Source organism: Filicampus tigris, chromosome 7 (genome assembly GCF_054856515.1).
Source record: "Filicampus tigris isolate MCC_2025a chromosome 7, RoL_Ftig_1.0, whole genome shotgun sequence".
Lineage (NCBI taxonomy): Eukaryota > Metazoa > Chordata > Actinopteri > Syngnathiformes > Syngnathidae > Filicampus > Filicampus tigris.
Window position 1 is genome coordinate 10121765 of NC_141223.1, and position 16673 is coordinate 10138437.

General features: G+C 40.9%; 1 protein-coding gene across 13 annotated transcripts in view; it reads right to left on the reverse strand.

The window, feature by feature from the left end:
* Positions 1-16673, reverse strand: part of LOC147144735 (eukaryotic translation initiation factor 4 gamma 1-like) — a 35359-nt gene that overhangs the window by 3403 nt on the left and 15283 nt on the right. For 9 of the 13 annotated variants that reach the window (XM_086034920.1, XM_086034919.1, XM_086034917.1 and 6 more), the window contains 20 exons: positions 16112-16248; positions 12713-12805; positions 12458-12500; positions 10111-11088; positions 9911-9999; positions 9572-9785; positions 8451-8584; positions 7552-7677; positions 7036-7446; positions 6784-6930; positions 6411-6647; positions 6202-6306; positions 5704-5988; positions 5367-5475; positions 5192-5291; positions 4345-4595; positions 4092-4219; positions 1580-1752; positions 1088-1213; positions 911-992 (listed from right to left, as the gene is read on the reverse strand). In XM_086034920.1, the coding sequence (XP_085891046.1) occupies positions 911-992; positions 1088-1213; positions 1580-1752; positions 4092-4219; positions 4345-4595; positions 5192-5291; positions 5367-5475; positions 5704-5988; positions 6202-6306; positions 6411-6647; positions 6784-6930; positions 7036-7446; positions 7552-7677; positions 8451-8584; positions 9572-9785; positions 9911-9999; positions 10111-11088; positions 12458-12500; positions 12713-12805; positions 16112-16248 (3968 nt within the window). Of the gene's footprint in view, positions 1-910; positions 993-1087; positions 1214-1579; positions 1753-4091; positions 4220-4344; positions 4596-5191; positions 5292-5366; positions 5476-5703; positions 5989-6201; positions 6307-6410; positions 6648-6783; positions 6931-7035; positions 7447-7551; positions 7678-8450; positions 8585-9571; positions 9786-9910; positions 10000-10110; positions 11089-12457; positions 12501-12712; positions 12806-13549; positions 13975-14049; positions 16088-16111; positions 16249-16673 lie in introns of those variants that run through there. The other 4 variants (XM_086034928.1, XM_086034926.1, XM_086034927.1 and 1 more) reach the window with 4 other exon arrangements.

Sequence of the window (16673 nt, forward strand, 5' to 3'; positions counted from 1 at the left end):
AGTATGGTAATTTAAATAAAGGTTCCACACTGAGAAGGTTTTGATGCAAGCGCACTGTTTACAGCAGGGGTGACCAAGTCTGCTCCTCGAGAGCCCCTATGCAGGAGCTGATCATATGAGTCAGGTGTGCTGTAGGAGGGAAACATGTAAAAAACAGGCTGTATAGGGTATCTTGAGGACTGGATTTGGGCAGCCCTGCTTTACAGGTTCACTGACAAATGTGTAAAGAGAGGAATAGGAATTATCTTATGGAAAGTATCTGCATATTGATGACTGATGAGACCCCCAATATGGTCCATTCCTATGTATTTTCTCTATATGTAGTCCGACAAATAAAGAATGAAAAACACAACCGTGTTTTCCTTGTGGGAGGCCACCACAAACATTGCAACTTACTGAAGGTGAGGCGAAACAACACTCAGAAGTCAGATATGAGTACGTTTTCTTTTTTTTTTAAATGCTGGTTCCAAACATCCAATGTGATTCTTACTACGCCCCACCTAATTTAGCTAAGAAATGCATGGTTCCAGACAACCACAGTGTATCCCACTGGGCATCCTCAAATTCATTAGGATTCAGTGTATATCCAGGTTCCAATAGTAAGGTCACATTAAATGAAACCCTTAACTCATTCACTGCCAGACATTTTCAGACCCTCTTTTACTCTAACGTTTGAAAAGTTTAGAAAAAAATATAAATACATTCCTGGGATTGAATGGCTGGACTGTGAAAAAACTAGTACATTTGTCAATGGCAGTGAGTGAGTTAATTGACTCTTGAATTCAGTCTTGTGAATTAATGAGGAAAAAAAACAACATTTTTTAAAATTGTATCCTTCAGATTGTTTGATACAACTGAAATTAAGATTCCCACACTACTTGATGTGTGGAGTCAAAAGTCATGAGCTCACCATCTCTTTGCAGAGTAAAGTGAGGATACAGACAAGCAGGTCTCCAGCTTTGTCCAAAGGGATTAAAGGCTTTGAAATCTCCCTGTAAAATCCAACAGATAGCGTTCACATCATTTAAAAAAATATTTTCCATTTTGTCTTTGAACATTTGCTGAGGCGCAGAGGTTTGAGACTCACTTGAAAAGGTGTCCCATGGGGATCCCGCCCTCATGGAGCATCGGAGTGATCAGTTCTGACAGGTACAGCCAGATATGCGGGATATCTATCGCCATTTCCTCAGCTACCTCCAGCATTTCATGAAGCCTACATAAAACAGATAATGATCTGACTTAAATGGGGAGTCTGCAATTCTAAAGAGCTTGGGGGTGGGGGAGGGGTCGGGGAAGTGAGGCTACATTCTATCTTGATAGCAGTTTTAACACTGCAAAATCCCCACTTAAAAGCACACTAAAGGAAGGGCCCAATCCAAAAGTATTTTGATTCTAAAACCAGAAATAACTGGCATAATATTAACACATAACAGAAGACAACAACACGCAATGATAAACATGAATGGTGTGCTCACAACAGGAGTTCCTTACCAAATGCTTGAAAACAAATGTGTGCGCTGACTTGAAAACGTGTTAGCTTAACAGGCATGATGAGGACTTTTTGAGGTTTCCTACTGACCCTTTATAGTACTGTTCTATCGGGAGGATGCCTGTCTTAATGAGTCGGTGCAGCAGCCGACCCAGGTTCTCTCTTGTAATGGTGTTGCGCTCTAGTGTTGACTCCAGTCCGAATTGTACAAACACAGACAATAGCTGAGGGCAGTTCATCTCGTTCACACATTGCAGGGCTTCCTGTGGGGACAGAGAAAAATATCCTTGACTGCCTATGCATGCTGAGACATTTATATTTGTATTTCTTTTTACATGACAAAGTGATCCTCAAATTCAACCATTAAAAAAAAAAATCTAAATGTGTACTGCTCATACACATTTACACCACTTTCAAATTTAAATGCGAAAGTGCAAGATACCTGTCAAAATTCTATTGTTCACAAACTAGACTTAAGCTCACCTGAAAAGTATTTGCAGATCATTTTTCTTATTCTAAATTTTATTAACATTTCCCCTGAATTAGAATCACTACACCTAATAATGGCTTCATGGGTTTTTTTTTTTTTTTTTTTTTAACATTTTATCTTCAAAGCTGGTGATGTGGGGCAAGTTGTTTTTAAAAACTGTCTCCAGGTGTCCAAGTGGGCACAGTCAGGTGGCAACAATTCAAGTAAAGCACTGCACTGACTGGCGCCTGTCTCCATCTGACAGAAGAAATCAAGGTAATTGGAAAGGAATAACTCCCTCGGGATAATCGGTTTGTCCGTCATTGACCTTGCATTTAACAATGTGATCCTTCTGGGAGTTGCAAGAGTGCATAGCACTTCTGATCGGCGAGTTTGGGGGCGCTCCCTCAACAGCTGGAGATCAGCCCTGCTTGGGTGAAGGTGCGGAGGGCAGCAAAGCCAAAGCGCACTAAGAGAGTCAGCAATTACCAGGCAGGGGTCGAGAGGATCCAGGAAGCACGGCGACAGAGTACATCCATACGTTCGGGAACGAGCAGAGGACGAAGACTGTTTTAGCACCCATTTTAGCTTCGCCAGTAAAGTCTTATCCCCACCATGCTCAAAAGCACCTGAACCTCATACATCATATTGAAACACAGATGTAGAGAAGGATACTGAAACGTTTCTGCTTTGAAGGTCCAAACAAGCTAAGTGGCCTCCATCATCCATAAATGGAGGATGTTCGGGTGGCCGCCAGTCTAAACTGAGTGATAACGGGAGAAGGGCCTTAGTCCTGGAGGTGACCGAGAATCCGATGGCCACTAGTTGACAACTATTTACATGCGATGTGATCTATTCCGACCTGCCGTTTACAAGGAAGGTAAAAATAGCAGTGCCTGAAGTTGCAACTCAAGATCTCTGCCAATAATGATGAATGTGCTACTCCATTAAGCAGAGCTGTGGTTTAACAGCCATGTAACACGCGCAGATTGATGTAAATGTCATGCGATTTATCAAGATGGAGTTCATTTGTCTAATCAGCACAGTATTAGCCATTTTTTTAAACAATTTTATCAGAACAATAGCTTGATAAAAACAAGTTACAAGTAGTTTAAAACAAGTTCTCCTGTCGCAGACAAGCTCTGGTTGAACGCTGCCATTTTCAAATGTGAAAATGACGCCACTATGCATTCACGTAAAGACAAGAGCAGATCGGACGCAAGTCATCCTATATTATTCCTATACGCTACATGCTAAGTTAAATAACTTCAAACATATATTAACATGGCATTTTGGAAGCTACATATGATACAGCTTTTTAAATAATTTGTAGTGTGTTATGCTTCGTTAATAGGATGGTAAAGAGACAGTGTGAAGAAAGTTTTAATTCCTCAAAGTTCCTTCATTTAAAAAAAACTATTAATTTCAATAATATGAAAAACAATGTTCTATCACATCACTTATAGCATTACTTCGCTAATACACGTCACTTGAGAGTATACTAGAAATCGTTTGTGATGACATTTTGCTTGCACCTCTGCTGAAGAAATTGGTGGCAGGCTTGCAAAGTGTGGTCTCTCTGAATCACCGTAGTGTGCGCATTTGAACTTAGGTCCTTGCATTCTATTTGTTCACCACTCGATGTCACTAAATTCTACAAACTGTCCCTTTCACAAATGTTAATAAAATGTGCATTGTGGTCATTTTAATTGGTTCACTGACGCATGAGTGATGTCAGTGTGATCTGACTTACATATTGGTCGTGTTGTGAGATTAGGAGCTATCTACCTCTTCAGTCACATGTTTGTTGCACAACTCCTAAAGTGCATGTGTGTGTGCATGTGTGTGTGATCGTGTGTGTGTGGTTGCGTGGGGGTGTGTGTGTGTGTGTGTGTGTGGTGTGTGCCTTTTTTTTTTTTTTCTTTAGTAAAAACGTTTTACTTTTGTAAAACTATAAATGCATGTATACTAATGAGAAGATAATTTTCTTTTTATTGGAAATGCTTCAATTTGAAATCCCAACAAATCCTGTGCCTAAGTATGAGCCCCTGTCCACCGAAACTGTGAAGTGACCATCATAATGAGGTGATATATACATACATGAAAAAAAAAACAACAAATGTTATGCCTTACCTTGATATCAAGGATATGGAGGTATTCTTCGATGATGGCTTTGGATTTTTTGGTTAGCTCTTCCACAGTCAAGGCAGGTTTTGTCGTGTTTTGGAGAGGTGGAGGAGTGTCAGCTGTTTCCCTTCGCACTGTTTATATAATCAAAACAATACCAAAATGTAGTGACCAGACATAGAATTAAGATCATGTTTGCTAAAATGGTAATGCTGGCACACATGAGTATGAATACGAGAGTATAAGTGTGTTCGGATACCATTTTCTCGGCTCTGAGCTCTCTCTTTGCTGCCACGATCTCTGTCATCTGTCATATTTGCTACTTTGCGGACTGGATCTGCTGACCCACGCTGCTCTCTCTCCCGACTCTGTTCCTCATTTTCCCGACTGAAGCTGCGTGTTGCAGCAACCTGTGGCCTGTTTCGCTCGCGGTCATCGCGTCGGTCAAAACCACGATCAGCCCGGTCGGAACGGTCAAAGCGCTCGCCTCGCTCTCGACTTGAGCTGTTTCTATATAGGGACAGATTAAAAGGAAACATGGGAAAATAATTCTGCTGCAAAACAGAGTTGTAATGACAAAAAATAAATACAAATACTACTGTCACAATTGAAAAGTCTTTGTAACGCCATAGCACGATTACAAGTGTGGATTAACTTTTTTTGCCTACTTCTGCCTGTGGTTTATGACCCCTAGATGATTACTTCAACTTGTTAGCAAAGGTTAATGGACCAGGTGAATGTGAAAAAATGAAACCAGTTGTGAACCATTTAAAATCAGGTTGAAGACCCACCAATTGCAGGAAAATATTAAGTGTTAACTTCTAGCATTTTCTTGACAAATAACTCAGAGAACATTAAAAAAAGATAACATTTCATGGTCATGTGAGTTTGGTAAACAGGAATTTTCAAAGAATACGTGATTTTCATGAAGACCTTTGCAAAGTAAAATCTTGTACTACTCTTATAACATGACCTTGAAAATTGCCAAGATGTATACGCACTTTCATTATTGAGGTATTTGAAAAAATAAAATAAATATCACAAGGTTGGCAGGTCTGCAAGGACAACATTACAACTTTGTTTTACACCTTTACAATTGTTCTTACCTCTGAGGAACCCGCCTGTCTGACTCAGCTGAAGTGCCTGACGAGGCCTGTTGTAGAACTGAGAACCTGTTGGTAGCTGGACGGCCGCCCAATTCTGGGCCTGGGAAGAACAATAAATTTATAGATTGTTTTGCTCATACTCAAAGCTCCAGAGATATCTAACAGGGAGACCTACCAGAATCCAAGAGCTTGTTGGTGCTACCACCACTGCTGCCCTTACCCCAGCTCAAAGCACCTTTGCCCCCTGGAGCGAGACACTGAGTGTGGATATCAAAAGCAGGTGCCTGAAAAGAACAGTTTGTTGACTAAAACCAAAATTCCAGCTGAATACAAGAGCTGAATCAAAGCTGCTTCAGCATATGGCTTAACTTAATACTGACATGCGATTAGACTATATGACTGGATGTAAATAATGGGTTTTAATTTTCTAAATTCTATCCAATCCAAGGTTGTGTTTAATGCAGGGTGGAAAGCTAGTACTAGATTCATATAACAGACAAGAACTGCGGTACCTTTGGGAATTTTAATTTTGCGTCATATGTTCGGTTCTTGGATATGGCAACTGTGTTCCAGCCATCATCTTGTGGTGGAACCCCGCGACCAGGAGTGTGAGGTCCCCCACGACTCCCTGAGCCTCCTCCACCCATCCTGTTTCCTGGACCGCCGAAAGACTCTTTCTTGGAGATGAGTGCATGCTGCACTTTCATCTGCTCTCTGTGCTCCTCCAGCTCAGCTTCTTTGTGGATCTGGTCAATAGTCTTTGGGCCTTGGTCGCCTCGTCTGGGCACCCAATTGTTCTGAGATGACACATGGGAATTTACATTACATGTAGTTCACCAAAGCTGAGAGAAGTATAGTCAAAAACAGTTACACAAAAAACACACAAAGCACAATTTGATAATACTTTGCAGTGACATTAAACACTGCCAGATGATGTGTGAGCACCAATGCATGCTGTGAGCAAGTGTAAGAAAGTTGCTAAAACATCAGGTGTAGAGCTGCGTGTTTACCCGTCGAAGGTCCATCACATCTTGCAACATAAAGCGGATCCTGGAGCTGGTCTTCTTTTCCTTTATTACTTTCTCCATCTGTTTGAAGTACTGGTCCATGAGAGGCTAAAGACCATTACAACACATTGGTCAGTGTTTTAGTTTAGTTTTGTACATTGCTATCTTTGCAAGCTGAAGCTGATTTATTGGACTACAAGTGTGCACTGTACCTTGGCCTTTTCAAAGTCTAGATCCTTTCCAATGGTGGATAACAATCTGCACAGGCACTCCAGGGACTCGTCATCATGGTTTTTCAGTAGCTTTACGATGCACTCATGCATGATGACTTCCGTGAGCATCTTTAGTTTGAATAGCTCACCGATGAATTTAATATTACCAAGTGAGCGCCTCCTAGCCTTGTTTTTAGAATCTTCAAGCTCTTCAATTAACCTTTGCTTCTCCTCATCCTGTTGTGGGGAAAAATGTAATGTCCAGTTCACAAAGATGTAGTAATTAAAAAATATATATAGAGATGAAAAAAGGGTAAGTTTACAGTAAAATAACAAAAAAAAGTTTTTAAAAAAATAATTTGCAGTATAATACCCCTTCTGCAGCCTCCAGCTCTCGTTGCTTCTTTTCAAAGATCTCATTGTCATCTTTATCCTTCTCAAACTCATTTTGGCATCGATTCAGTAGCAGCTTCCGGAAATTCACAGTGTCTCCCGGCTTATCTGTGGCTTGGACTTTTAGCTAAAAAGTTCAGAATTGTTATTGCCATTTCCATTTATTATAAAAATCATTTAGCCTTAAACTGTCCCAATAGGAAGAAACTATTAGTGAGCTGTTGATACATACCCCCATAACGCAGCGGCACATGTTGGCATAGGCCACTGAAAAGTCTGGCTCAGAGATGGCCTTTTCAAAGGTGAGGTCGATGACACCTTTTAACCTCTCCTCTGTGTCAATAGTTAGTTCTGACACTTGTTTCATTAGCTGTTTAAACTTTTGAGGGGTCAGTTTGTTGAGGATACTGCGGACCTTTTTCAATAATTCCTGTGTCTTGAGTTGATCTGGATCATTATCCACAGTCTCTTCTCCTGCACATCCACGTATTGTTTTTTTCAGTGAAGGCTTCCATGCCTTCTCGGCCTTGTTCAGCTTCACATCCTCATTAAGTGACATGCTGGTAATTATTTTCCTTGGTTCTTTCCGTTGCATCTGCTGAGACCGACGCTGACCACCTATGCCTACACCCATACCCGGTGACTAACAAAAAAAGATAGGAAAGAAAAAATTAGCGGACCAAAATAATCAGACAGCACTGCTAAATTGCTGGTATGTGATCGTCATAACAAAGAAAAATTAACTTACTGGTCCTCTACTTCCTCCTCCCATACCCGGCCTGCCTATGTTAGCAAATGAAGGTGTGAAATCAGGACCACAATTCATCCCATACAGGCGACTGGGCTCAAGCTGGCGGAGAGGAGTCTTGTTCACCTAAGCAGAAAGACAAATGCGTTGAATAAAAGCAAAGATTTTGCACTGGCATATTTTTCTGTTTGCAAATACAAGCCTGAAATGCAATACATTTGTCTATACAGTACGTATGAAGGCATCCTTTGCTATTCATTCCTTGTCTTTACTCTCTATCCTGTTAATGGTAATTGGAAAATTGAAGACTATCCTAGTTGAAAATGCACACTTACAAACGCAGGAAATGTTGTCTTCTATCAAACAACCATGCCAGTCTTTTCCTGTGGGTGAACCCCAAAACAGCCAACACAAGCACAGTGACACAAGGAAAAAAGAAACAAAACAAACTAAGTTTTGATCGAGCATCCCACTTGTGTCCTCTAGGTGACCGTAATATCCACTATTCTTCAATGGCTCTCTTGTTCATCCATCCATCCATTTTCAAAACCGCTTATCCCCACTAATGCTTTTTACAATTAGGGAAGTGATGACTACAAGAAAAAAACATCATGTTTGCACATGCCACACACCAATTAGTTAAGCATTCTATTGGGAGTTATGCTGGTGGTTCAAAGAGTGATAAAGGGAGACAAAAAATCTTAAAATAAAGAGGATGTACCTTTTGGAATGATGGTACTGTATTACACACTTCTATGCTACGGCCCATTTTGAAATTTTTATGGAGGCTTTAGATGTAAAGACATCTCATCGCTTTTTTAAAAAAAAAAAGTGTTATCTGTGCAAACGTACTGAATTTTGTACAGTATTTTGTATGCTATTAGTGTCGATGGGTATACCTTGTCCAGGACGACGTCATTTATGGCAGGAAGACCCTGAGGCTTATTCATGCTGGCTGAGATGAATTGAAATCCCAGAAGAAAAGCCCGGTCATACGTTTTCTTCTCCTCCGGATTGATTGGCTTCCATTGTTCTGAAAATAAAATACATGAATGAATCATGAAACATTTATTTACTTTGCGTCAAAACATTTTCAGACAGCTGAGTTCAAGGATAACTGTTGGATTATGTCATCCACTTGAAATATAGCAACATTTTATTTTAATTTCCCTATTGAGGACAAGATAGAGATGGATGTACGAAGGTTTTTAGGTATCAGTTAACAGGTTATTATGATAATACTGTTACACCACTGATTCCCAAAGAGGATGCTGTGGCACACTTCGAAGTGCCATGAGATAATTAAGGACAGAGAAATCATCCAATTTGACTTAATTTGTCTGAAAATTATTATTTATTCAATATGAATACATCTTTGTTCATCTATAACAGCGATGTACAGCGGCAGGCAAAACAATTAAATGCTCTTCCATTCGATGGCAGAAGGTACAATAAACCTGTGTATCCACCTGTGGCCATTTATACAACCGAGTAAGTCATGGTGTCCTGCAAGTACTGTATATAAAGTCTGTGTGCCAATAAACAGGTCTAGGTTTTACGATCAGTAACGGTAAGTAAATTTGTAGGGTAATTGAAACAAGATCATCATCATTAGTTCAGTATTCATACTTTTGGGATATTCTTGTTTGGTGGTTTGCGGCGACAATTCACTTATGTAAAATGGCTTCATAAATTTTGGGAAACACTGTGTTAAACTATTATGAATTTCGGCCATCTACGAACAATAGTTATATTGTACAATGCAACCACTTTCCAGCCGTAAAATATCTCTATATCAGGAGTAACAAATACCGGCTACAGTTTAAATTGTGCTTTGAATTTACCTTTGCTTTCTATCGGTGCATGACTATCAAAATCACCACTTTTCCACAAAACTAATTTCAACTGATGGTTAGATATACTGTTCTTTTCAGGAAAATTAAAAAAAATGTGTATGTGAGAGAGAAAGAAGTCTGACTGAACTACCAGGAAAAGCCATCAACTGGGATAATGGACCCACCCTCTTTATACTGATACTCCTTGTCGGTTGCTGTCTGCTGGGGAGGGCTTGGCTGAATGTTCTCATCATCCAGCTTGTCCGCCTTGTCCGCCTTGTCCTCCTTGTCCTCCCAAGTTAGGTCATTGTCCTCTAATTGAGGAGACGGGGCAGGAAGTTTAGTTTCAGCTGATGGGGCCGAAACAACCTCGGGCTCTGGTGGTACAACTACTTTCTCCTGAAACAAAGGGGGTAAAGATGTGAATGGTTCAAAGTTACATTACATACCACTTACTAGTAATTTCATTTTATTTTTATGCGCAGGGAAGTTACATGTCCTGGCTCAAACAGTTGAACACCCACCTCTTTAAATGCATCCAATAGATCTCCCACTGCCTCCTTTTTATTCAAATCTTTAATTTTCCTCTTTTTCTTTGGCACAGACACAGCAGCTACAGAACGATTAACACAGAATGATAGAGAACAACCTCTAGAAAGTGAGAAAACTACAGATATAACTCAGAATTGTAATGCATACTTTAAATAAGTGGAAAGTGACACACCTTGCATAGTCGTTTCTCCAAGGGCACTGGGGACAGTCTGGGGAGAACTTGCCACTGTTCCTCGGTCGTGATAATCTTTTGAGCCCGCCACCGGTGGCGGTGACGTTGCTCCCACAGCACTGCATTGAGAACTGACAGTATCCTCGTTAGTGCCTTGGGAAACAGGAGGAACTGTTTCTTCATCCACGGGCTGGGAAGCTGCTGCATGGGTGATTGTTTCAGCAGGAACCTCTGGACTGACTGTAGAAACGGACTCAGTAACAGGCGCTGTGGTTGATTCAACAAGTGATGTAGGCACTGCCTCATTGATGGCTTTGGAGGTTTTCATGGCAGGCTGCAGACAAACATCAGGTTCAGCAATGGGGCTGTCGTCAAGCTCTTCTGCGCTAGTAGCAAGGGCCTCTGGGTCTTGGCGGGGTGAAAGAGGTAAACCATTGGAAAGACAGAGCTCCTCTGGCTGAGCAATGGGAGACTCCAGAGGAAACTCCTGGCGACTAGATGGCAACATGACCGAAGGGTTTTCTGGCACTTCTGCAGCCACACCATTTGTGGCGGAGGAGAGTGTGAGAGAATTGTCCATAAATGAAGCATCCTCTGATTGTACCTCTTCCTCTCTAATCACCACGTCTACTTCTTCAAGATTTGTTGCTGTCCTTTCTGGGTTTTCCTGAACAGCAGAGGTAGGCACAGAATCAGGGAGTGGTGCAGGGTAGGCAGGCACCTCAGGCGCAGATTGGGGATCTGGCGTTAGTCCTCTGGGAGATGTGGTAGTGTACATTATGTCTCTAATGGGAACAATTGACGCAGGGGGAGAAATACAAATAGTGCTGACAGGGGTTTCATGTGCGTCTGATATTAGAGATGGTGTAGTTGGCTTATTGTTCATATCAGAGAATGTAGCCTCTCCGGGGGTGAGGTCATCCTGAACAATGTCAGGAGACTGTGACAAAGGAGGCAGCAAAGGTTGTCCTCTGTCATCTGTCATGTCCAAAAAATGAAATGAATTAGTACAAATTGTAACAATATAGCACTATTCAGTTCAAACATTTTTTGTGAGGAGAAGCGGTACAGATAATGGATGGATGGATGGATGGGTAAACTTGGTGCTGATGTGCTTGGACATTTGGGCATCCCCCACCTACCCAAAAAATACTTGTACTCCATTTAGATATGGTTTGGTTAATAATTTGTTGTATAATTTAGGTTCCCATCCATCCATCCATCCATCCATCCGTCAAACAAAAAGGTACACATCCTGACTGTCCTCTGTGTAAAACTTAGGTTACATTTCCTCTGTGGATCTAAGCACAAAAACGTTGCCGTAGTGCAGATGTAGCGCCTCCATCAGATTTTTTGGGGACAGTATTTTCATGTATTTTAAAAGTTACCCAAATTAGACATGTAAACATGTCCAAAATTCATGTAAACAAGTCCACGTTTCCACAGTGGGCAGTGACATATTTTGCATGACTTAATTTTTCATCTCTAAACTGGATCTAATTGGTGGGCAGTGACATATAGTGCATGACTTAATTTTTCATCTCTAAACTGGATCTAATTGGAAACGGAGAATTGAACAATTCTTTTTGTATGTGTCTCTTACTTGCCAACGGGCGCTACAGTTGCTTGTTTACTTTCAAACTTACCGTGTAGCAAACATGAGTTGCGTCATGACACCCCTGATTTAACTGGTGAAAGGAGACTTTGAATTGCTCCTCTTTCATCAAGCTTATGTAGGAATAGCGAAAAAGATTTTGATGGTTTGTTATGTTTGTGTTATGTTTCATCTCATCTGATCTGTAAAGTGCTTTGTTTCAGAAGCAGCTGTTGTGAACGCACTATATAAATAATGTTGAGTAGATCTTATTTTAATCACTCAAGGGGCAATTCAACTTTCACTCTACCTTATATATTTTGTGTTGCACACCATACACATAATGTAGTACCAAATCACAAGCCTCCTCCACCCATCCTGCAATGATCTTCAATGTGGACCATGGCATATTAAATCTCTTGATACCTATTATGCTCTTGGTGGACTATGACTTTTCTTGTCAGATAAAATTCAATAAATCATAGAAAAAGTGAACTAAATTTGCAGGTTAACCTGAGTCTCGTGTCATTTCATGTTACTCTCCTCAAAAAATATCTTCACAGGTTGCAGCTACCTTTTTTTCAAGTCTTCATATGCCTTTTAGGGTTGTATAGTACAAATATGGATATCAGCATAGGTGCTTGATCAGAGCAACCGTGGAGATTATTAGCACTTGAGTATAGCAGAATGTCTGCACATGGAACTCATCTGCTGTAGCATGCGCTGGAGCAATAGCAGCTGGGGTGCTCTCACCGTTGGCCTGGAACAATCCTGTGTCTGATTCTGATATGGCAGTCTATACAAAAATAAGAATCACAATTTTGGGTGTGAAGATTGAAGAATCCAAAGTAATACAAGCCATATTCCAATTTTTCTCTCATGATGATTAAGGTATGTCTGTTAAGAAAAAACAACATAGCAAGCTTTTGGGGAAAAAAAGCATGCTAATGAATGAAATCCTCTTTAAAAATAAAAAACAGTAAAGTCAAATTAAGTCAACAAACTGACCTGTGGTGGGGTCGAGCTAGAGCTATTGCAGCCCCCTGACATAATCTCCTCTGTGACGTCCCGGCCTCCTTGGTTTGGGTCTCTTATTCTGATCTACGGAAGAAAGGGGAAATCAGGTGCCAAATAGTAAAGGTTATGCAAAGTGAGCATAAAGATTTAAGGAAATAATTTACATACACTACAAATTTGAATTGGGCCGCAAGAAGAGTCATATTAGCAATATTCATTGGGTAGTAGCACAGTAATACTTGAGACAACAATCTCATCATGCATGCCCATAATCTTCACCTTTTCCTGCCTGTCATATGACTCACATGCTTTATCACTCAAATGAGCATTATATTTCTCATATTGTAAAATGCAGCACACCAGTTCAACCCCTATAGTAATGTCCTACATCACTTGTTGTAACTGAAATATCGAACAAAACTCCATTGCAGCCTTGGCTGGCTATGAAATGTTTAGTCTTTCAGGAAGACAGATTGCAATTTGACTTGACAGTAGTTTTGCATTCACACACACGCTGCTCCGCTGCTGAAGAGAGAAAAACTTGGAAGTGTAATCACTCTCACGTTATGTGCCACACAAACATTTTTGAAACACTCCCTCTCCTTCTCTCTCACTCACTCGCTACATGCTTATTCTAGCAAGTCAGAGCTGCCATGAAACTGGTATGAGCCAGAATGCTACTAAATAAAGTGACGTGGACAGTCATGAGACTAAAAGGTCACACTTAACCATGAGCAAATATGAACAACAAATACAATACATAATATATAAATATGCACGACTATCCCCACAAAAGGTTTGAGTTCAAAAAACAAAATGGTTGTTTACCATAAACTAACCTTTGCCAGGCCCAGTCCATTGGTAGCTGTTCCTAACAAAGTTTTATCATCCCTGGAGAGGAATGGCCTCTCTAGCCAGTTCCAGGCTTGACATTAAACACTATAAAGCAGGCGTGTGGTGGAACGTTTTAGCTAATCTTAACTGTCCCAGCCTGAGAACAGAAAAGAGGGCTGGGCTGGGCTGTAAGTAGACTAGCTAGGAACCTCACTCCCTCACTCCTTCACTCATTTGCTGAACAGAACAGGGAGGAGAGAGAAAAAAGGATGGCCACTGGGCTTCTAATGCTATGGCATTGGAATGTGCAACTCCCGCCCTCACAGACTAACAGACAGTTAAAGAGGCCCACGAGGGAAGTAGGGGTGGGAGCTGTATGAAAGAATAGGAGCATTTCAAAGAGAGGGAAGGTTATAATCAAATGAGCTGCTACGAGCAAAATAAGCCTGTTTTCTCATTCTTCCTCACTCTGACCAGACATGCTGCAAACTTACTTGAGAGCAGAGGAAATCAGCAGAAGAGGAAGAGGGAGTGCCACAGAAATCAGTAGGGGAGGGGAGGGTAGTTGGCCACGTGGAGCTGAGCAATGTGCTGACATGTCCCACAGCCCCTCCCCCTCTAGTTTTTCCACTTTGACATGAAGATAGAGCAAGACAGATGAACACTAGGTTAAGAAAACAATACAAAAGCTAACGATTTTAAATGCAATCAGTGTGCTCTGACATTAATTGTATACACACTATAAACCATACACACTGACACAAAATATTACCCACTCTCTAATAGACTTGTGGTTCTTTGCTCATACATTCATTTTTTAATATGACTTATTTCTAGATTTTCACAGAAAACAAATCGCCCAAAACTTCAAGACTGCAACACAAATGTTTTTGTTGTACATATGAGTGCACATAAACCTTAGGCTGAAGCACATTCACAAACTCAAGCAAATGTATTTCCCAAATGCCTCTTTCTCATGGCTGTCCCTGGGCCAAGTCAAAGTCCAATCAAAGGCAACACCAATCACAGATAAGCAGCATAAAGAGACCCAGCCAAAGTCTCAAGGCAAAAGAACAAAGCTCAACACAGATATTCAGGTACTACATCAGGGGTCCCCAACCACCGGGCCGAGACCGCAGAGATGACAGAAAGAAAAAAAAAAACGTACAGTACCTCTGGTTTATTTGTTATCTGAGGCTGAAAAACATTTTATTTTGAAAAGTGACCGGATTCTCTCCGTTACACCCATCTATGACTGACTCTTAACGCATGTCAAGTTGTCTCCGTCGCGTAATGCTAATATTAAATGCACAATCTAGCAAATGAGTGAAATACACAGACGTATTTGGTATTAGTCAGCAGGCAACATCGAGCAGCAATAGGACGTGCTGCCTCACAGTTGCTGTGACTACGCACCGTGTGTTGCGTTTAGGAATCGGAAATCTCAGTTCTCCAAATTAACAGGCAGTTCCTTTGACCTCATGATTCTCATTTTCTCTGACATGCACAGTGAGCTGTAAGGTCATACCGCATAGACAGGTGTGTGCCTTTCCTAACTAAGTCCAATCAGTTTAAACAGAGCTGGACTCTAATTAAGCAACAAAACCATCTCAAGGAGGATCAGAAGAAATGGCAGCATGTAAGTTAAATATGAAGGTTTTTTTGCAAAAGGTCTGAATACTTATGACCATAAGATATTTCAGTTTTTCACTTTTCATAAATTTGCAAAATATTCTACATTCGATTTTTTTCTGTCAAGATGGGGTGCTGAGTGTACATTAGTGAGAAATAAAAAGAACTTTTTGGATTTTGTCAAATGGCTGCAATGACAGAGAAAGTGAAAAATTTCAAGGGGTCTGAATACTTTGCTGTATAATGTACAGTGCACAAATATGTGTTCCCCATTAGCCCATGAAAGCCTGAAAACCCTCGTGACACATCTCTCGAAAACCTACGGTCGTCTTTGGCGTCACCCTTGAAAACCTGACATTTTCGCCACCTACAAAATAATATCTCAGCCCCTGTAGCAGATAGAAACATAAATCCAAAAGAATTTCAGAGCTTAGATATTGCTCTTTCACACAGGCACGAGTTCATTAATCTTTACTGTTTCAATCGAAGATGCAAGTGAAGCACTATTTCTAATTTTAAAAAACGAGCGATAATTACAATGATGTCTTCTCTTACAAAGACGTTGGGATCGTCATTGTCTACGAACATATATCTTAACCATACATCACATTTGGATGGTTTCACGGCTTTAAAGTCCACGAGCTTGTCGTGTCGTCTATATCATAGCCGTGACTTATAGCAGAGCGTCCGCCATTACTTCTCGAAAAAATTCCGGATATGCTCCGACAACTCACAACACCGTCACATGTCTATTCTGATGCATTTCATTAGCTAAGAGACCGAGAATTGGATTTAAAAAAAAAAAGAAAATGACGCGTACGCTCTCCCGGCTTTAAAGGGAGAAACACGCAACAACGTTCCTGGCTTTAGTGGTAGAAACGTGGTTATGCGCTCCCGTCCTTAATGGGTTAATAGAACAGTGACCTGTTTACGTTCCCGTTTGGTGTGGATGTGTTGCTGAGGCTGTGGCGGTTGTTGCTGTTGAGGGGCAGGGTTCATGATGACGGGTGGCGTCTGCACTGGGGGAGTAAACTGAGGCTGGGCTGGATAGTAGGCCCCGGCTGTGGATCAGACAGAATACTATTAATCAAAACATACAGGCTTAAGTCAACAATCGTATAATGACACTAACACGAGCCCAGCACAGAGACACAAAGGAAGGACACAGCGACACAGCCTATCAAGACACACTCATTCATGTGAGGTGCAAAAACATTTTGGGTGGACAGGGACATTTTTTTCTCCTGTGATTAACAATAAAACAGCTGCAGTTTATTATCCACTCTAGGTATAATCTCGTTACTAAAATGCACATATGTTCACCAGGGTATACGCAATATACAGTAGTGATCAAGTATGCTCAATAATAGTGCAGTACTGGACTCTTTATATTGCTTAATAACGCTCTGTAGTTAGTACATTTGTGTTTAGTGCCCCATCATTCATCAGTAAAACGGGTAAGCCGACCAAAAAAATCTTGAATTTA